Below are 19,624 nucleotides of genomic sequence, written 5' to 3'. Positions count from 1 at the left end.
ATAAGGAGGAGGAGGATGAGGAGGAGGACAAGGATGAGGAAAAGGACAAGGATGAGGAGGACAAGGAGGACGAGGAGGACAAGGAGGACAAGGAGGAGGAGGACGAGGAAGACGAGGAGGAGGAGGAGGTATAGGAGGATAAAGAGGATGAGAATGAGGATGTGTAGGAGGACATTGAGGAGGAGGAGGATAAGGATGAGCAGGACAAGGAGGTGGAGGAGGAGGGGGAGGACTAGGATGACAAGGAGGACAAGGAGGACGAGGATGAGGAGGAGGAGGACGAGGAGGAGGAGTAAATGGATGATGAGGACGAGGAGGAGTGCGGGGGTTTGTAATTTTCCCTTCTTCCCCCCATTCACCCTGCCCCTTTCTTATGCGTTCCCTGTGTAAATAATGACGGGAGACAAGTCCATTCTATAATGTCAACAAGTCTCAGTTTATTCCAAGCACACATGTACAGTTATACCCGTTATAATGAAGCTCATGCATATTGCAAAATTTAGGCTCATCATTGGTGTATTAAAAACAGGTCAACCCCGCCTTTGGAGCTTTCTGAGCTTGCTTTGTTTTCCCTTACATTTATCTTTTTGCTGAACATTCTACTGTTGGGAACCAGCTTACCCAAGGACATAAGATATTATTGCTACATCTGCTATTGCTGCACTGTGCAATTTATAGCTACTGCTTCACTAACTGCACGTAGTCATGTCCTTTCTCACGAAGCCATTCATCCACAAAACTCTCCACATTTCTTATCAGTCATGCTGTGACATTCAATGGTTCATTATCAGCAGCTGTATCCCCTGAGGGAGGATTGATTGTGGAAGAGATAAGGAAAAACTGCCCACTTAACACAGGACAACTGCCATGCAGATGGCAAAAAGAACACATCTTGCTTTTCAGTCTGGGACAGGAGGACACAAACAAAATCAGCTGAGAAGGCAGCACTCTGAAAATCAAATCAGAACTGACAGAAAATGAATGGGACAGAAATTAATAATTCTGATAGTTTTACTTGTTATCAAAATAAATCACACCCACCCAGCCCCACACAATTCTGACCCCACACCCTCAAATTTGGATCTCACTTCTCCCGATCTCCTTCCAACCCCATCTCATCCTGGAGGCTGAGGAATTGAGCAATTTTGGCATGGGACTGAGGTGAGAACCAGCCATTTTGAGATAGGATTGAGTCACTTTAGGTGACAGACAAATCCACTTCGGGTTTTGGAGTGCAAAGATATGGAGAATACTACCAGATATCCCCCAAGAACCTACAAATCCTCCAGAATATGTTCCCAAACAGTAAAGTCCACCTCAAATACCTCTTAAATGGTGGGACTTCTGACATCTCTGGTCAATACTCTTTTTAGTCATTTTTCAGGTGTTTTTAAGTGATAAAGACAAATCAGAAGTAAATTAGGGCCAAACCAAAACCAGAGACCCCTTGAGCATCTCCTGGACACTGGACAAAACAAACTCAGCAGAAATCAAAGTTAACCCTACATAAAATGCCTTGAGGAAGATTTGCTCTTCCCACAAGTCATTTCTGATGGAAACACAAATAAATCCCAAACATGAATAGACAAACAACAGAAGCAATTCTCTGGCAATTCCAAATTTCATCAGTTCCAGCACAGCTCCAGCTCAGATGCTGGCAGGTTCCAAAAAAAAAAAAAAACAAAAACATGGAAAGTTGGCCCAATACAGATTATTAAAGGAAGGGAAAGGTCTGTGTAGCTATCACAAAGGTGACAGGGACCAAGAAAATAATGATTCTCCCCCAAAGCCCGTGAATTCAGAAGTTATTTGGGAATTTAGCTACTTGAGCTGGGCTTCTTGTAGGATTTAAGTAGCCTTGTGTTCCTCACTTTGGGGTGAATGATCCTTGTCAGTCTTGCTGGTATCATTTGGTCCCTTTCCTCCAGTGATTTTAACAGAATTTTCAAAGAAGGAAAACAAAATATTTTCTTTACACTGGCCACCCACAAGAGCCATTTTCCTCGTAAGTTCTCCCAAAAGTCACTCAGAGGAAGCTGCATCCAAGCTTCCAAGAGTTCCTCCAGAAAGAGCCACAAACTCCTCAGAGGAGAGAAACATGCTGTTGTCAAAGGCACCTGGGGTCAGACAACAGAGCCCTGAACTCACTGTGTAAAATAATGTTGCAATCTGGATAATAAAATTGTTAGAGAGATGCCTCTGCCCCAATTCAGGTGCTAAGGAGACCAAATCCAAAGTGGATTTTATTGACCAGTAAATGTGAAGTGAGAGAGATGGAAAGAAAAAGAGGAGAGAGCAAGGGAGTGACAGGGTCAGAGATCTCCCTAGAAGCGGGGCAAGTGTGACGTTGTCCCCTGTGTGCGTGGCTTTCCCAGGGTGGGGGTTTTACACCGGAGCCAGTTTGGGTAAGGGGGGTGGTGTTCACCCTCCACCCCGAGCAGGGATTGCCTCACTGTTTCAGGTTACAGTGTCAGATGTAACCAAAAGTGTTTTCAGTCCCCATCTCCATAAACTGTTATCAACAGGTGGGGCAGTGTTCTTTATCTCTTCCATGGCTCAGCCCTGATAACGCCCACCAGGTGCCATCTTCTGTTAATGGGCCATTGAGTGTCACTGCAGCACTGATAAAATTACATCATCCCATTGTGGGATGCTCCGCCCAGGGGGAGGAACCAAGCATTCCTACCTGGATATAATCTCACCCTTGCAACACAATGACCACCTTGCCTACTGGATTCCCAGAGGACAAGAGCTCCATAACCACCACTGGACCTGCAGAGGAAGACCAGACCCTTCTACAGGATCACTGCTTTGACAGAATCACGTTCATCACTCCAGCTGGACTGCAGCCACCATTTCATCAGCCTGCTACCACCACCCTGAGCAACGGGGTGTCAGGGTATATCGTGACTCTGTCAGATTAAGCCAGTGTTTCTCTATCATTGCCTTGATCTTAATTTTCTTATTCAATTGTCATTCTGGCTTAGACTCTCCCCCTGGTTTGCTTTGAAGCCAGTACAAAACTCACTGTGCTCATCACTTGTTTTCCTCCCAAAACAGAATTTCCCGTACCCAAATATTCGCCAGATGGAGAAGAAGGTTGCGAGGAAGAGGAAGATGCCTCAGGACTCCCAAGCAGGTGAGGAGGAAGTCAGTGCCCCTTTCCCCCTCTCTCCTGCTCCATCTCCCAGCCCAGCACGGCCCCCTGCTGCAGGACAGCCCCGCTGCCGGTGCCCTCCTGCCAGGGACGCACTTGGGGGATCTCCTTGCCCTTCCCTGTGGCACGGAGGCAAATCCCATCTACTCCTTGTCCTTCCTCCTCCAGAGCAAGAGCTGATAGTGGAGACCAGGAAGGACAAATCCCTGCAGCAGAACCTCATGGAAGAAGCTGTTTTGAGCAACTCCACATCGCAGGAATCCAACGGGGAGGAAAAGCCCTGGAGATCCCAGAGGAGGAAGGGCTGCAAGGCCAGCCCAGGGTGTTCTGAGGAGGAAAGACCCACCCTGGGCTAGGAAGGTGGGCAGAGCTTCAGCCAGAGCTCAGAGCTGGTGGTCCCTGAGCAACATCATGATGGGGAGAAGCCCTACAAGTGCTTGGAGTGTGGGAAGAGCTTCAGGCAGAGCAACAATCTGAAACGACACCTGATGATCCACACCGGGGAATGGCCCTACGAGTGTGGGGAGTGTGGGAAGGGATTCAGCTGCAAATCCCATCTTGTCAGGCACTTACACATCCACACTGGGGAGAGGCCCTACAAGTGTGGGGAGTGTGGGAAGGGCTTCAGACAGAGCTCCGACTTCATCATCCACCAACGCTTCCACACTGGGGAGAGTCCCTACGAGTGTCCCAAGTGTCAGAAGAGGTTTCACAATAGCTGCAATCTCCTTGTACATCAGCGGATTCACACGGATGAGAGGCCCTTCCGCTGCCCTGACTGCAGGAAGGGCTTCAAACACAACTCCACCCTCGTCACACACCAGCACATCCACAGTGGGGAGAGGCCCTACATGTGCCCCACTTGTGGGAAGAGGTTTCAGAGCAGCTCCCATCTCCTCCGGCATGAGCAGATTCACACCGAGGAGAGGCGTTTCCTCTGCTCCGAATGTGGCAAGGGCTTCAAGCACAACTGCCACCTTGTCAGGCACTGGTGCATCCACACCAGGGAGAGGTCCTACGTGTGTCCCCAGTGTGGGAAGAGCTTCACCCAGAGCTCTCACTTGACCAAACACCAATGGAGCCACCGGTAAGGGAAGCCCTGAAAGTTCCCCAGCTGCAGGAAGAGCTTTGTGCACTGCTCCAGTTTCATCCCCCATTGGAGGACCCTGTTGGGAAGAGCCCTGGTGATCCATGTTCCCTGTGATCCATGCTGGGAAGACACCTGTCCCTTTTCCTGCCCCTACCAATGGCCTGATATGGGATTGAAGAACATGAGGGTCTGGCCATGGCCCTGTCACTACATTCACTCCTGCCTCAGGTCATTACCAGGGGCAGGAAAGGGACTCTCTCTCTGTCTTTCCCTGAGGAGAAGGGTGTCCTTTCCATGCAGGAGGAAACACGTGGCCAAAAAGATACAACTGATGGTGATGTAGTTTTCCCTGTAACTGGTTTTTCTTATCCCTTCTGTTGTTAATATTTTTTTCTGTTTCTGTTTATTCCTTATCTTGTTGCTGTTCCCAGTAAATTGTTCTTATCCCAGCCTGAGATCTTTCCCTTTTTTCCTTCAATGGAAGGTGGGAGGGCAATGAGTGCCTGTGGGGTTTGAGTGGGAGCAGGAAATTGAGAAATGCCATTCCTGAACCCCGGCCTGTGGAAACCGAGCATCCCAGCTGGTGCCAGCCCTGGTGGCCATGGCAGCAGCCTCGGGAGCGGGTCCCTGGATGGTGCTGAGGGAACCTCTTCACTCTGGTGCCCAGGGACAGGAGTGGAGGGAGCAGCTGCAGCTTAGTCGGGGCAGGCTGAGGTTGGATCTCAGGAAAAGGTTTTTGCCCAGAGGCTGCTGGGGCGCTGCCCAGGCTCCCCAGGGAAGGGTCACAGCTCCAGGGCTCTCTGAGCTCCAGCAGCGTTTGGACAGTGCTGCCAGGCCCAGGCTGGCAGTGTTGGGGTGTCCTGTGCAGGGCCAGCAGTTGGACTCGAGGATCCTGATGGGTCCCTCCCAGCTCAGCCAATTCTGTGGTTCTGGGATCCCATGAGCCTGGGGATGGGAGTGCCAATGGTTGCCATGGAAACAGATTCTGGCTCCAGGCCTGAGCTGGTGTCCATGGCAACCACCCCTGGCATGGGGTCTCCATGGAGCTGCCCAGGGACTGACCATAGCAACAGGGGCTGGGGATGGTTGCCATGGAAACTGACCATAGCAACAGGGTTTCCTGGTGATGGTTGCCTTCTAAGGATCAGATTTGTCACAGGCCCTCAGAGGGGTTCCATGGGGACTTTCCAAGAGCCTCCAGGTTGTTCAAGAGCTGGAATGTCACACACAGAGACAGGGGCTCCATGGAGACCTCCCAAGGGTTTCTGGGGATGGCAAGAGCCGTGTGGTCAGAGGCAGTCACAGCCATTCCATGGTGACATCCCAGGGCACCTTGGCCTGCAAAGGCACCGATCTGTCACAGGCACTCACGGGGGCTCCACAGTGACATCCCAGGAGTCCCCAGGCTGCCAAAGAGCCGGGATGTCACAGGTACTCAGAGGGGTTTCTGTCATGGGCAGAGAGGGAGCTTCAGGCAAAAGCTTTATTTCTTTATTGGAGAAACTCCTGCTGAGTCATGCGATGGAGAAACACAGCAGGCACCATGGGTTCTAAAAGCCCTGAAGAGCCTCCTGACTTCTAAAATTCTTTTTAAGAGAAGAGACTGGGAGTGACTGGATGCAATCCCGGCCCCAGAATTTGTCAATGGTTTATGTATAAACAATTGGACAGGTAGAATTGAACAATTTGTCAATGCAATTTTTCATACAGGATTAATGATGGAATACCAGATATATTCATATAAATACAATCAGATCATGATTAGACAATAAGCTCTTAACCAGAGTTATTTACTCCACAGTCCAGAATCTATAACAATTCTAGGATATTCTGCTCTAGGAAGCAATTTTGAAGTCAGCAGGGCCTTGCTGGAGTGGTTTGAGCCCATTGCAGGGAGAGCCTCCTGCTCCAGCAGGAACTGCCTTTCCTGTGCCAGGAGCAGGGCAGGTCCCGCTGCAGGAACAGCCCCAGGCCAGCCCCAGCACAGGGAAGGCCTCGGGCACAAGGGCAGAGTGCCATGCTGGGAGCTGTGCCAGGGACAGCCCGAGGCACCAAAGGCACCTTGGCAGCAGCAGCTGCTTGCAGGGCATGGCCAGAAGCCTCCCTTGGCACCCAGCCTGGTGGCCAGCGCTGCAGAGCTGCTGCCTCAGGGCTCATTTCTGGCTGGGCTCTGAAAAGCCACTTCTGCTCCAGGAGCCTGACTGGGAAGCCATTGGCCCAGCACCTTGGGGACAAGATATTATCAACAAAACTCTTCATGCCAGCAGACACAAGGCAGGGGCAGAGGAAAGGGGAGAGCCAGGCCCAGGGGACAGGGCTCCCATGGTGATGGCTGTGAGGTCACTGCCCTGCAGCAGCCTGGCTGCCCTCAGCAGACATTCTGGTCAGAAGAGTTGTGAGGGCACCCAGCACATCCGAGAACCCACAGAACAGGAATTCCATCCTTGGGGAGGGGATTTCACTGGGTCAGGTTGGACACATTCCCTGATTTTGGAGCATTCCTGGGATGGGGAATACATCTCTGTGGAAAAACAGTTGCCATTTTGTGTCACTCTCATAATTATAAAATATTTCGTCCTTCTAACAAATGTAAATCCGCCCTCATTCAGTTTAAATATATTGATCCTTATTCTGTCACTGCAAGATTTTGAAGAAAATAACTTTTACTGTTTTTCCATTTTCACAGACCTCGTAGAGGACCCAAAAAACTCCCAAGATGGGGTTTGGAGGCCTCATCACATAACCCGCAGGTAGAGGCTGCAGACTCTGGGGTCAGTGATAGGGTGATTGAGGACAGAACAGGAATGGCCTGGGAGGGATTGAAGGGTGACTTCAGAGAGGATGGAGATTTTCTTCCTTGTATAAAACAGTGGGAGAAAGAAATAATGGAAACAAGGACAGGTGGGGAGGCCCAGACTGAACACCAGGAGAAAGGAATTTCCCTCTCAGGGTAGGGCTGTGGTGCAACACGTCCCCAGCAGGAGCCTGGAGCAGCCCAAGGCTTTGTGTGGCCAGGCAGGGGCAGCAGGAGGCAGAGCTGCCAGCAAAGGAAGGGCCAGCGAGGTGGGGCAGCCGGGGGTGACGACAGCCTGCAGGGACAGAGGCGCAGGGCAGGGACACCGTGGGACAGCCTGGGCTGCAGAGGGCTCAGGGATGTGCAGCAGCTGCAAGGCCCTGACAGAGCCAACCTGTGCAGCCCTTTGGCCATGGCTGCTGGCCCTGGGCCTGAGGCCACGAGGGGACAAGTGACCCTTGCAGCCCTGGGGCCTCAGTGCCTCCTTGTCCCTGCTCAGCAGCCTGGCAGGGGCCGCCCCATGGTCCTGCCCTTGGCACTGCACATCCCCATATGCCAGTGCCCATCCCGGGAAGAGCCCTGAGCAATGAGGGAGGGACAGGATCTGCCTTGCCAGGGGCTGGGGCTCAGGCCTGGGCCCTTTGCGTTCCTGAAACACATCCAGGTTTGCTCAGCACCAGAGACACCTTTCCCTTGCTTGTCCCCAGCTGTCATCAGTGTCTCCAGTGTTCTGCTCTGACTGGAACCTGGGGACACTTTCTCAGTGTCCCTAACAGGGATCTCTTCAAAGTACAAGAAACTTTAGTGTTTCAATGTAACTGAGACCTTGAGAGTTTTTTGACATCACTGAGGGGGATATGACATCACAGAGCTGGCTGTGATGTCCCAGAGTAGGGTGTGAGGCCATAGAGCAGACTCTGCCACCATAGAGGGTGGCTCTGTGGCATCAGAGGGTGGGTTGTGACATCACAGAGCAGGCTGTGACATCACAGAACAGACTGTGACTTCACACAGTGTCTTTGTGACATCACAGTCTTCTGTGACATCACAGCACTGCTTTATGGCATCACAGGGTGACATAGTCGAGTTGGCTCTGTGATATCACAGGGGCTCTGTGACATCACAGAGATGTTTGTGTGACATCACAAGGCCTGTATGACATTACAGACTGGGCTGTGACTTCACTGGGCAGCTATGTAACATCACAATGGCTTTGTGACATCACAGGGGCTGTGTGACATCACTGGGGCTATGTGAGGTCACTGGGGAGGTCACTCTACCCCAGCCCCCTCCCAGTTCCCCCAGAGAAGTCCAACACTGCTCGTGCACAGCGGGGTCCCCTGTCCCCCCGGGTCCCCCCACCCCCGGTGCCGCAGCCTCCCCCAGAGGATGTTCCACGAGATCGACCCCAGAGCCTGACATGGGGACGGGGGCTGGAGCCATGGGGGGTGGGACAGGGGGACAGGGACCCCCCCGGCAGCGTCCCCGTGTCCCCCAGGGCCAGACCCTGGGCCAGGGCTCCTTCACCCTGTGACCAACGAGGGCTTGAGAGCGCTGAAAAAATCCCCAGCAAAAACCAGATTTAATATTAAGTGACAGCAGCACAAAGTTCCTTGGCAAGAGTCACTCTGCTCCTGACTGGACACTTCAGGCACACCAAGGAAACAAAGCAACAACAAAACCAAACAAAACCCAGGCAATCAAACCAGAAATGAAACACAAACTGTCCCTGTGTGAGTGTGACACAAGGACAGTAAGGGCAAGTATAAAAGGAATATGGCCCAAAAGCTGAACACCTCAAACCTAACAGAACTTAACTTCAGCCTTTAACTTCTATTTTAAACGTCACAATTAATCTAAAGAACTGAGCTTGACAGTATTTAACCTATCTTATAACCTATGACTTTGCAATTTAACAAAGGAATAAGATTTAACAATATTCAACTTAGCTTATAACTCCTATTAACCATAACAACTTAGCAAAAAAACAACTTTTAGTAGCATTTAACTTAACTTAGACCTCATAATTTAACCTCACTTACAGGCCTGACTGGCTCAGTTATCCAAGGCACTCAGACCCCTCAGGGAGCAGCATTTCTGCCACATTTCCCCAGCACAGGCACTCCTGTGTGCACACAGACACAGAGAGTCAGTGCAAGGCACCTGTGAGAAATTCCCCTGAGCAAAGGGAAATGTTCCCTGGGGATGCTTTGGCATCTCCCCAGCAGGGAAGGGTTGAGCCTGGAGGAGTGGGGGGATCGGCCCAGGCTCCCTCGTTGTTGGGGATCCCCGAGTGCAGCAAACGGGAGAGTTCCCGGCTCGGAGAGGCCCCACTCAGAGGGAGTCGCTGGCCCAGGAGAGCTCCAAGGGCTCCTTTTGGAGCGCTGTTTGTAGGGCCCCAAGAGAGGGGCTGCATCCCAGCCATGTTTCATCCTGGCCGCACTTGGCATCAGCAGCTTTCTTTGGCAGGGTGAGAACAGGGATGTTGTGCCACCGAGGGAACACAAACAGTTCCCAGGGCTGCTCCTAAAGCAGCCAGGAGCTGGCTGGGCAGCAGCAGTGCCTGGAGCAGAGCGTGTTTGTGCTGAGCTCCAGAGGAGCTGAGCCCAGGGGCTGCTGGCCAAGGCCAAGGCCAGCGAGCATTTCTCAGCTGGCAGGGCGGCCTGAGAAGGGGAGGGGGGAATGCACCAGCACAGGAACCATGGAACCAAGGGACCATTGTGACACTGTGGGGCACCATGGAACCAAGGGACCATTGTGACACTGTGGGGCCTGTGAGACCAAGGGACCATTGTGACACTGTGGGACCTGTGAGACCAAGGGACCACTGTGACACTGTGTGGCACCATGGAATGTCGGGATCATTGTGACACTGAGAGGCCCCATCAAACCAAGGGTCCATTGTGACACCACAGGGCCTCATGGAACCGTGGAGACCATTATGACTCTTTGGGGTGTCATGGGCCCAAGGGACGATTGTGACATGGCGAGACCCCAGGGAGCCAAAGGTCCACTGTGACATTGCAAGGCCTCATGGAGTCATGGAGACACCATTAAGAGAATTCACAGCCTCATGGAACCAAGGGGCCATTGTGCCTCTGTGGGGCACCATGGAACCAAGGAGACCATTGTGACACTGAGGCGACTCATGGTATCATGGAATACATTGGGATACTATGAGGGCCCATGGAATAAGCAAAGCATTGTGACACTGTGAGGCCTCACGGCACCAATGAGACCATTGTGACCCTGGGGGTCCCCACAGAACCAAGAGGACCATTGTGACACTGTGGGGCCTCGTGAAACCAAGAGGCCTTTGTGGCACTGCAGGGCTGCAGGGAACCAAAGGTCCATTGTGACACTGCAGGGCCTCGTGTCATCAGTGTTCCATTGTGACCCTGTGGAGCCAAAGGAGACCATTGTGACACCACAATCCCCAGGGCCGAAAGGTCCATTGTGACATTGTGGCCTCATGGAACAGAGGAGTCCCGTGCCATTGTGGGGCCTGGGGAACCACGGAGACCCCTGGGACACTGTGGGGCCCCAAGGAACCAAGGGAACACGGAACAGGTCTGGCTGGTTTGGCCTCCAGGGGCTGCCTGACAGCTTGGCACCTGGAGGGTCTCTTCCCATCTGCTATTGAAGCACTGGGGCTCGGGGCTTTCCTTCCTATGGAAAAGAACTCTCCTTCTCCTCTAGGCACACATGGCCTGAATTGGGATTTCACCTCCATTTCCTTATATCCAGGGATTGTTCCCATGGACATATTGCCAGGACAAATCTGGCAGGCAGTTGTTTGGTAAGGGTCATTGCTTATCTGTCCCTAAAACACTGGGGAAGGCTCAATGCTTTCCTTCCTTTGGGAAAGAACTGTCCTGCTTCTCCAGGTGCCCATGGCCGAAATTGGGATTGTCTCCAAAATTCCCTAAATCCAAAGACTGCTCCCAGACAAAATCTGCTATTTCTGAAAAGTCTGGCTGGCCTTGGCCTAGTGAGGCTCTCACCTGCCTTCCAAACAGTGGGGCTCTGTGCTTTCCTTCCTATGGAAAAGAAATGTTCTTCTCCTACAGGTGCCAATGGCCATACTTGGATTTCACCTCCAGCACTGCCTGACAGACTGGAGGAGATTGTTGGCTGGAAACATTTGATGTGTAGGGGAGGAAGGGACAGGTTCAGCCTTGCCCTGCCCTGGAACCCCAGCCTTGCCCTGCCCTGGAACCCCAATCCCCCCAGAGCCTCTATCCCAGCCCAGCAGTGTCTGCTAGTCCCTGGCACAGCACAGGCAATGCTCCACAGCCACCTCTGGAGCCCCAGCCCAGCTCCTGAGTGACCAAATGACCCCAAGTCCCACCTGGGGGAAGGGCCCAGGAAGACCAAGGGGAATTTAAGGCTGACCACAAGGCAAGCACACATCTTGACTCTACCTCCTCTTGGAATTTCCAGTTGAACACCACTGGAATCCAGGAGCTGGTACCTTTGTGTGCTTCTCTGTATCTATTCTGTCTTTCTCTCTTTCTGTGTCTTAATCTTCTACTTCTCTCCTCTTGAACATTTTGATTAACTTAAAATAGATCAGGCTTAAAGTTGGTGAAGCTGAATCAAGATGCTTTGTGGCTGACAATCCATCAGACCCTGTCCCTACCCCCACCCCACCATTTCCCCCATCCAAGCCCTGGCACTCAGAGCAGCCTTGTGCAAATCTGAGCTCCTTCCAGCCCAGGCTGCACCTGCAGGTTTCAGCTCCTGGGCTCCAACTCCCACCTGCTTTCCTTGGAGAAGGAGCTGCCCCAGACACAGAGGGATGTTCATTTCTTGCCAGCCAACAAAGCCAAGGGAAGGCACAGCTCCATCAAATGCAAAAGTCATTCCTCTGCTGGATATTAAATCTGCTTTGCACAGCAGACAGTCTCAGAGCAATGGAAAACTCCTTCTGTGCCCAGCACTGATCCCAAGGTCCCCCCAAACCCTCCCTGCCCCGATTTTGCCCAGATTTGCTCTTTGCACACAGGAGTCACAGGCTGAAGGCAGGAGCTCCCTCCATGGCCAGAGGGAGGAAAAGAGGGAAAGTGGATGAAGAGCTCTCCTGAGCAGAGCCAAGGTCCAAGTGCAGCCCCTGCAGTGGGAACCACAACTCATCAGGTTTGTGTTCTTTGGGCTCAGGGATGGTGACACTCAGAGGCACTGAAAGGCTTCTTGCCAACAAAGACAAATTGAACATTGGAACAGTTTAATAAACATCACAGCTCTTTCCTCAGCTCCCTGTGATGTCCCAGCAGCATCTGACATGTCCCCCATCCCCAAGGGATTTCTTTACAGGAACAGTTCTAGACAAAGACATAAGAAAGTGTAATTCTGTGATAGATATAAACAAAATTAGGATGCTGATTACTGATATATTAATATGAACTTCAGAAAGTCAACTCCCTGAAACTCAAAGCATGAAACCAGTCAGCTGAGAGACACTTGAATGACCAGAGAGCACCTAGAGGAGGAAATCTGGGAACAACAGCTGGTCTAGTGGACAGATATCTTTTGACATGGCTTTTCAACAGAAGAGGTGGAAACAAGTGAAGGAAGCAGGAGACAAAGTAATACACTAAATATTGGTGACACATGAGGACAGGAAGATCAGTTTTTCTTCTCCTTCTGCCATCAGTACACCTCCAGGAAATTCCTGTTCAGGGAGGGAAAATTTTACTGTTTCTTAAAAGTACTCAAGTGGCCCAGATAATACTAATTGTGGGAGGTGGCCCTGGGTAGGATTCTCCAGGAATGACACGGGAAACCACAGTGGTATAAGGAAAAGTATTGCCCCTGGATTGCTGCTTTCCCCATGCAGATGAATGTATGTCTGTCATGCACTGTACACTCCCCAGTTCATGTCTGTCATTGGCTGTACTATCCCCCCTGTTCTAGAAAGTTCTCTGTTCTCGTTATTCCCAGTGGTTCTCTCTGTAAACCACTCCTTCCCTTTTTCCCTCATTGGCCCAGTTTATGTCACTCTACCCCTGCTCCTCCCTTACACCCCTTCCCTTTGGAGCTTTTGTACCCTAGCCACCCCTTCCCTTTCCCAGTTTTATACTCTGGCCCCTCCTTCCCACTCACACTTGTAGCCTGCTTCCCCTGCGTGCAGGTGTCTCCCCGCTCCCGTTCCCGTCTCCTTTGTCCTCGTTCTACCCTCCATGAACTCACGTGGACTGCAGCAGCTCAAGAGCCCTTCCGTCTTTTGGTGGAGATTTTATTACGCTGTCCAGGCACCTGTAGATCAGCCAGCAGTGGACTGCACTGGGGGACTTGATCCGAGGCCGCCTGTAATGAATGTCCTTGTATAATATGAAATGTACAAGTATTAAAACCTATGCCCCTTTCCAGGCAGACATCAGCTGTGTGCCCATGAACAGGCAGTGCCACTTGTGCCCTGAGGTGCCGAGCTGGGATTGGATCTCTCAGAGAGGAGCTGAGGGAGAGCAGAGCACCTTGCAAGCTGCAGGTCCCTGCCAGCCCCGCAGGGCTCCTGTGCCATCAACATCTGCTCTGCTCCAGTCTGGAACAGGGCCCAGCACGGTGCCAGGATCATCAGAGAGCTGAGGTGTGTGCTGGAATTCCATGCCCTCCCCATGCCACAGCTTCCCTGCATTTCCCTCCTCCAGCCTTGGTCTCCAGCACAGCCATGGAGGCTCTTTGGGCTCCTGAGTGTTCCTGCAGCCCCCAAGGGCAGCTGAGCTCTGCCTTGGGCACAGGCAGCCCTGGCCAGCACAGGCCATGCTCAGCAATTCCTTGTCTGTGCCCGGCCTTGCTGCCAGCCCCGGCAGCGGCTGCGTGGCCCCTCGGTGGCCCTGTGCTGGCCCAGCCATGGTGCCACAGCCCCTGTGCAGCCCAGGCCAGGACAGGAGCATTGGGGCTGGGAACGGCCCCTGTGCCATGGGGCCCTGGGCAGCCTTGGGGCTCTGTGCCCCATGGCCTCCCTGCTGGGCAGCCTCTGCCAGCTCCTGCCGAGCCCGTGGCACCTGTGGGGCTGCACAGACAGCCCTGCCCGGGCTCTGCCGGCCTCTGGGCCAGCAGAGAGGCGGCCAGGGCTGGCCATGGCTGGGAACAGGCCCTGAGCCCCGCAGGAGGATGGAGCTGGGCCACAGCCAAACTCAGCCCAGGGCAGAGCTGGGCTCAGCAGCCAGGGCTGCCCAGGGCTGGCACAGACAGAGGCTGGCGCTGACAAATGTCCTGGGCCCCTCCCTGCTCTGTCCATGCCCCAGGGGCACAGAGCAGCCTCCTCTCTCGGGCTCTTGCCTGTTTTCAATGCCTGCCCAGGCGCTGGCCCTGCCCCACAAGGCCTGGGCTGAGTCCTGCCCCTGCCCGCTCAGCCAGGCTGAGATGGACACTGATGGTTTCTGTGCCAGGCTCTCCCAGCCCAGCCCAGCTCCCTGCCAGCTCTGCCAGCTGCCCTGAGCTCTGGGCAGCACCAAGGGCCTCTCCCCAGCACAGCCCAGCCGGCTCTGGCCCCACAGCTCTGCTCAGCCCAGGCTGCTCTGGGCACTGCCCCACGGCCTCAGCCCCTGCCAAGGGCACAGCAGCAGCTGCAGCTCAGCCAGGACTCAGCCCCACCATGGGGGAAGGGGCTTGGCCAAGGCCAAAGGAGCTCCCTGGCTGCCCTGCTCCCCTCTGCCTGAGGTGCTGAGAGCTCTGAAGCCCCTCCTGCCATCCCATCTGCCCAGGCCAGCACAAGAGCCCCGGCCCTGGGGCCCTCCAGAGCTGCTCCTGCTCCAGGCCCAGGGCCCATCCCAGAGCTGGGGCAGCCACAGAGCTGTGCCCATTTCTGCTCATTGCTGCTCTGATGGGGATGAATCCTCAGCCACTTGGAGGTTCCTGATGAATTTTCCTACTCCAGAGGCCTCTTCTTTCTTGAGCTCTTTATTTCAGGAATTTAGTAAGAAAAGCTCATAAACATTTGTACAAACACACAAAACAGAGAAACTTGTGGGAATAATTTAAGTCTTCATTCTTCTGTGGTTAATTAGGCAGATTTCAGAAGTGAATATGCTATATTGAAAACAATGCAGAGAGAATTTTTTCTCCTTCTTTCTCTTCCTCTTTATATATTGATATCAACAATGTCCAATTGATATTGACCAACAGGAGCTTCTAATGTAGTTTGAATAGATATGAAAATCAAGACCCTTAACTGAAAATCAATAACACTTTGCCCCACTCTCTCCCCACCATTTCCCTCATGCAACCCTTTGCACTCCTAAGAATCAGGAATGGTGTGGCCAGCAGGAGCAGGGCAGTGATTCTTCCCCTGTGCTCATCCGTGCTTGGTCAGCGCCTCGAGTGCTGCGTCCAGTTCTGGCCCCCCAGTTTAGGAAGGACATGGAGGGGTTGGAGCTTGTCCAGAGAGGGGCAACAAGGCTCGGGAGGGGTCTGGAGCACAAGTGCTATGAGGAGTGGCTGAGGGAGCTGGGATTGTTTATCCATGAGAAGAGGAGGCTCAGGGGAGACCTCATCATTCTCTACAACTCCCTGACAGGAGGGTGTAGCCAAGTGGGGGTCGGGCTCTTTTCCCAGGGAACAGTGACAGGACAAGAGGACACAGCCTTCAGCTGCACCAGGGGATGTTTAGGCTGGACATCAGGAAATATTCTTCACAAAAAGAGGGATTGGGCATTGGAATGGGATGCCCAGGGAGGTGGGTGAGTCACCATCCCTGGAAGTGTTTCAGGAAAGACTGGATGTGGCACTCAGTGCCATGGTCTGGGTGACAAGGTGGTGTTGGGTCCCAGGTTGGACTTGATGCTCTCCAAGGTCTTTTCCAGCCTGGTTGATTCTCTGGTGATTGTGACACTGCAGGGCCCTGGGGAAGCAAGGGGCCACTGTGACACTGCGGGACCTGGTGGCACTAAGAGGACCATGGTGACACTGTGTGCGACATGGCACCACAGAGCCACGGGGCCACTGTGACATTGTGGGGCTGGATGGAAGCAAGGAGGGCATTGTGACAGTCGGGGTCCTGGTGGGACCACAGAGGACACTGTGACCCTGCAGGGCCTTGTGGAGCCATGCAGAGCTTTGTGACAGAGCAGGACCTTGTGTCATGATGGGGCCATTGTGACTCTGCAGGGCTCCATGGAACCAAGGGGCCAGTGCTGCCCCTCAGGGACTCGTGGAATGAAGGAAACATGTTTGACACCGTGGTGGCCTTGGGACCAAGAGGCCATTGTGACACTGTGGGACCAGGGCTTTGGGGGACCACAGTGACATTGAGACATTGCAGGGCCCAAGGATCCAAGGGACATTGTGACACCAAGGGGTCCCATGGAACCAAAGGGACATTGTGACACTGGGAGGCCTCATGGAATCATGGAGACCACTGGGACACTCTGGGGCCTCATGGAACCATGGTGACACCAAGTTGGCTGGGAGTGCTAATCTGCTGGAGGGTAGGAGGGCTCTGCACATGGCCCTGCACAGGCTGGATCCAGGGCCCAAATCCAACAAGGTGAGGTTTAAGAAGTCCAAGTGACGGGTCCTTCACTTTGTCCTCAACAACCCCTGCAGTGCTACAGGCTGGGGACAGAGTGGCTGGATAGGAGCCGGGCAGAAAGGGACCTGCAGGGACTGATGGACAGCAGGCTGGACATGAGTCAGCAGTGTGCCCAGGTGGCCAAGAAGGCCAATGGCTCCTGGCCTGGATCAGGAATGGTGTGGCCAGCAGGAGCAGGGCAGTGATTCTTCCCCTGTGCTCCGCACTGGTTGGGCAGCACCTCGAGTGCTGTGTCCAGTTCTGGGCCCCCCAATTTAGGAAGGACATAGAGGCCTGGAGCATGTCCAGAGAAAGGCAACAAGGCTGGTGAGGCGTGTGGAGCACAAGTGCTATGAGGAGTGGCTGAGGGAGCTGGGATTGTTTATCCTGGAGAAGAGGAGGCTCAGGGGGGACAAGGCAGTGTGAGGGCACAGGATGGACTTGATGATCTCCAAGGTCTTTTCCAAACTTGCTGATTCTGTGATTCTCTGAAACCACCCTTGGAGCAGTTGCAGGAGGAGCCCTGGGCCTCCTCTTCAGAAGCTCCAGCAGCCCAGGTCCCTCAGCTTCTCCTCACAGCCCCAAAGCCCATCCTGTCAGTCCTGCAGAGCCTCTGCAGCTCCTCCTCACTGCCCAGAACAGGGAGCCCCACAGCCAGACACAGCAGCCCAGATGTGCCCCCCTGGCCTGGGGTGCCTCTGGCAAGGGAGCAGCACCAGGCACTGCAGGAGCCTGCAGACAATTCCTGCAGCACTTGTGGGATGATTCTCCTCCCCAAGGGACGTTCCCATGGTGCCAAGTCAGGAACTGCAATGGGGAGTGGGGCCAGAGAGGAAAGGGCAAACAGGGATGGGCTGTGTGCAGGGGAGGGAACAGGGGTGGGCAACAGGAAGAAATCTGTAGCAGAAAGAGGAAAGAAAACAAAGGTGAAGCCAAGGAAATGCTCAGGGCAGTTTGGGGGTGGCTGCCAGGCAGCTCTGGCTCTGAGCAGCAGCGTCTGCAGTGGGACAGGAAACTCCCAGCTGATGGGAACAAACTTTCTGGCTGACTGCAGAGGCCAGGACAAAGCTGAGTGGTTTCCCTGGTGTCCCCAGCCCTTCCTGGCCCCAGGGGCTGATGGCATTTGTGCTGCCTCAGGTTCATGTCCCCACAGCACCAGCATGGGGATGCTCCCGCCTGCTGTGTGCAATGCAAACAGGGGCTCCTGACGTTTCTTTGTGGACAACATTAAAATGTACTACAAAGAAAAATAACCTCCAAAAGGAAAACAAGAAGTATCAAAATTTACTTGTATTAAAAGTGTTTTGCAGAAATTGGGCAGCAGTTTAATGTTCCTGAAAGCATCCAGTCATCAGTCTCCACACTGCACCTTTGAGCTCCTGGTTCCTCAGGCTGTAGATGAGGGGGTTCAGGGCTGGAGGCACCACCGAGTACAGAACTGACACTGACAGATCCAGGGATGGGGAGGACATTGAGGTGGGCTTCAGGTAAGCAAATGTGCCAGAGCTGACAAACAGAGAGACCACAGCCAGGTGAGGGAGGCAGGTGGAAAAGGCTTTGTGCTGTCCCTGATCCGAGGGGATCCTCAGCACGGCCCTGAAGATCTGCACATAGGAGAAAACAATGAACACAAAACAGCCAAAATATAGAAGAGCACTTGGCACAATAAGCCCAAGTTCCCTGAGTTTGGAGTGTGAGCAGGAGATCTTGAGGATTTGTGGGATTTCACAGAAGAACTGGCCCAGGGCATTGCCATGGCACAGGGGAAGGGAAAATGTATTGGCTGTGTGCATGAGAGCATTGAGAAAGGCACTGGCCCAGGCAGCTGCTGCCATGTGGGCACAAGCTCTGCTGCCCAGGAGGGTCCCGTAGTGCAGGGGTTTGCAGATGGACACGTAGCGGTCGTAGCACATGATGGTCAGGAGGGAAAACTCTCCTGAAATGAAGAAGGCAAAAAAAAATAGTTGGGCAGCACATCCTGTGTAGGAGATGGTTCTGGTGTCCCAGAGGGAATTGTGCATGGCTTTGGGGACAGTGGTGCAGATGGAGCCCAGGTCGCTGAGGGCCAGGTTGAGCAGGAAGAAGAACATGGGCGTGTGCAGGTGGTGGCCGCAGGCTACGGCGCTGATGATGAGGCCGTTGCCCAGGAGGGCAGCCAGGGAGATGCCCAGGAAGAGGCAGAAGTGCAGGAGCTGCAGCTGCCGCGTGTCTGCCAGTGCCAGCAGGAGGAAGTGGCTGATGGAGCTGCTGTTGGACATTTGCTGTGGCTGAACATGGGCACCTGTTCATGGAGAAAGGGACAGTGAAGAGTTAGAGGAGATGCCTGTAACTAAAAACAAAGACATTTCCCATACACCCTCTTCTGTAGCACACTTGGACGTACTTTTGTGTTTAAGAGTTCTGAGGTTTTCTTTATAAGCTCCCCAGTATTTTCCCAGTATTCTTGGATATCAAAATCTCTGCATTTCTGCTTCCCTCAGGGAGAGCAGAGCAAGTTCTGTGAGGGAAAGTGATGAGTGGAGAATGAAGGGAGATAGTCTGTCATTCTGACCTATTCAGAATTTCTCTGGGCATTAGACTTTCTCAGCTGGAGTATTATCACCTTCCCATACTTCCACTAAAAACTGCCAGGTACTGCTGAGAGCAGATGGATCCACCACAACCCAGATCCACATTTGTAGCCAAGGACTCACTTTGCTCATTTCATCAACCCAGCAGCATTTTCAGTCTCAGAACTCTTGCCTTTCCCCATCAATCTTATGACTCAAAGATGCTCTAGGACAGGTTGGCACCCTGCATTGAAGCTCCCAGCTTGGACTGAAATCTCAGGGAGACTTCCAAGTGTCCTTCTGATGGCACTGGATGAAGGGAGGTGCAGCTCCTTCCCTGGCTGCACTGCCAGCACTGCCCAGAGCCGGGCACTGGGGACAGCTGTGTCACCCTGAGCCAGCTGTGCCCCTGCCAGAGCCCCCAGTGCCGGGCAGCTGCTCCCAGCCCTGTGCTCTGCAGAGGGAACTGGGCCCGGGGCTGCAGAGCTGCCCCACGGCTCTGCTGCAGCTCTGCCTGCAC

The 19,624-nt window shown here is 53.4% G+C and overlaps 2 protein-coding genes across 2 annotated transcripts in view; one reads left to right on the top strand and one right to left on the bottom strand.

Annotated features, from left to right (window-relative positions):
* Positions 1-6,019, top strand: part of LOC144246561 (uncharacterized) — a 1,050,450-nt gene extending 1,044,431 nt beyond the window's left edge. The window contains exons 15-16 of the mRNA XM_077784471.1: positions 3,518-3,991; positions 5,958-6,019. Coding sequence (XP_077640597.1) covers positions 3,518-3,991; positions 5,958-6,019 — 536 coding nt within the window. The remainder of the gene's footprint in view (positions 1-3,517; positions 3,992-5,957) is intronic.
* Positions 6,020-17,880: 11,861 nt separating this feature from the next.
* LOC144246362 (olfactory receptor 14A16-like) lies at positions 17,881-18,813 on the bottom strand. The gene has a single exon (XM_077783747.1). The coding sequence runs from the start codon at positions 18,811-18,813 to the stop codon at positions 17,881-17,883; it is 933 nt and encodes a 310-aa protein (XP_077639873.1).
* Between the last annotated feature and the right edge of the window lie 811 nt (positions 18,814-19,624).

Source organism: Lonchura striata, chromosome 6 (assembly GCF_046129695.1).
Source record: "Lonchura striata isolate bLonStr1 chromosome 6, bLonStr1.mat, whole genome shotgun sequence".
In the NCBI taxonomy this organism is placed as follows: Eukaryota; Metazoa; Chordata; class Aves; order Passeriformes; family Estrildidae; genus Lonchura; species Lonchura striata.
Note: the sequence above shows the minus strand (reverse complement) of the source record. Positions and strands in the feature narration are given on the sequence as shown.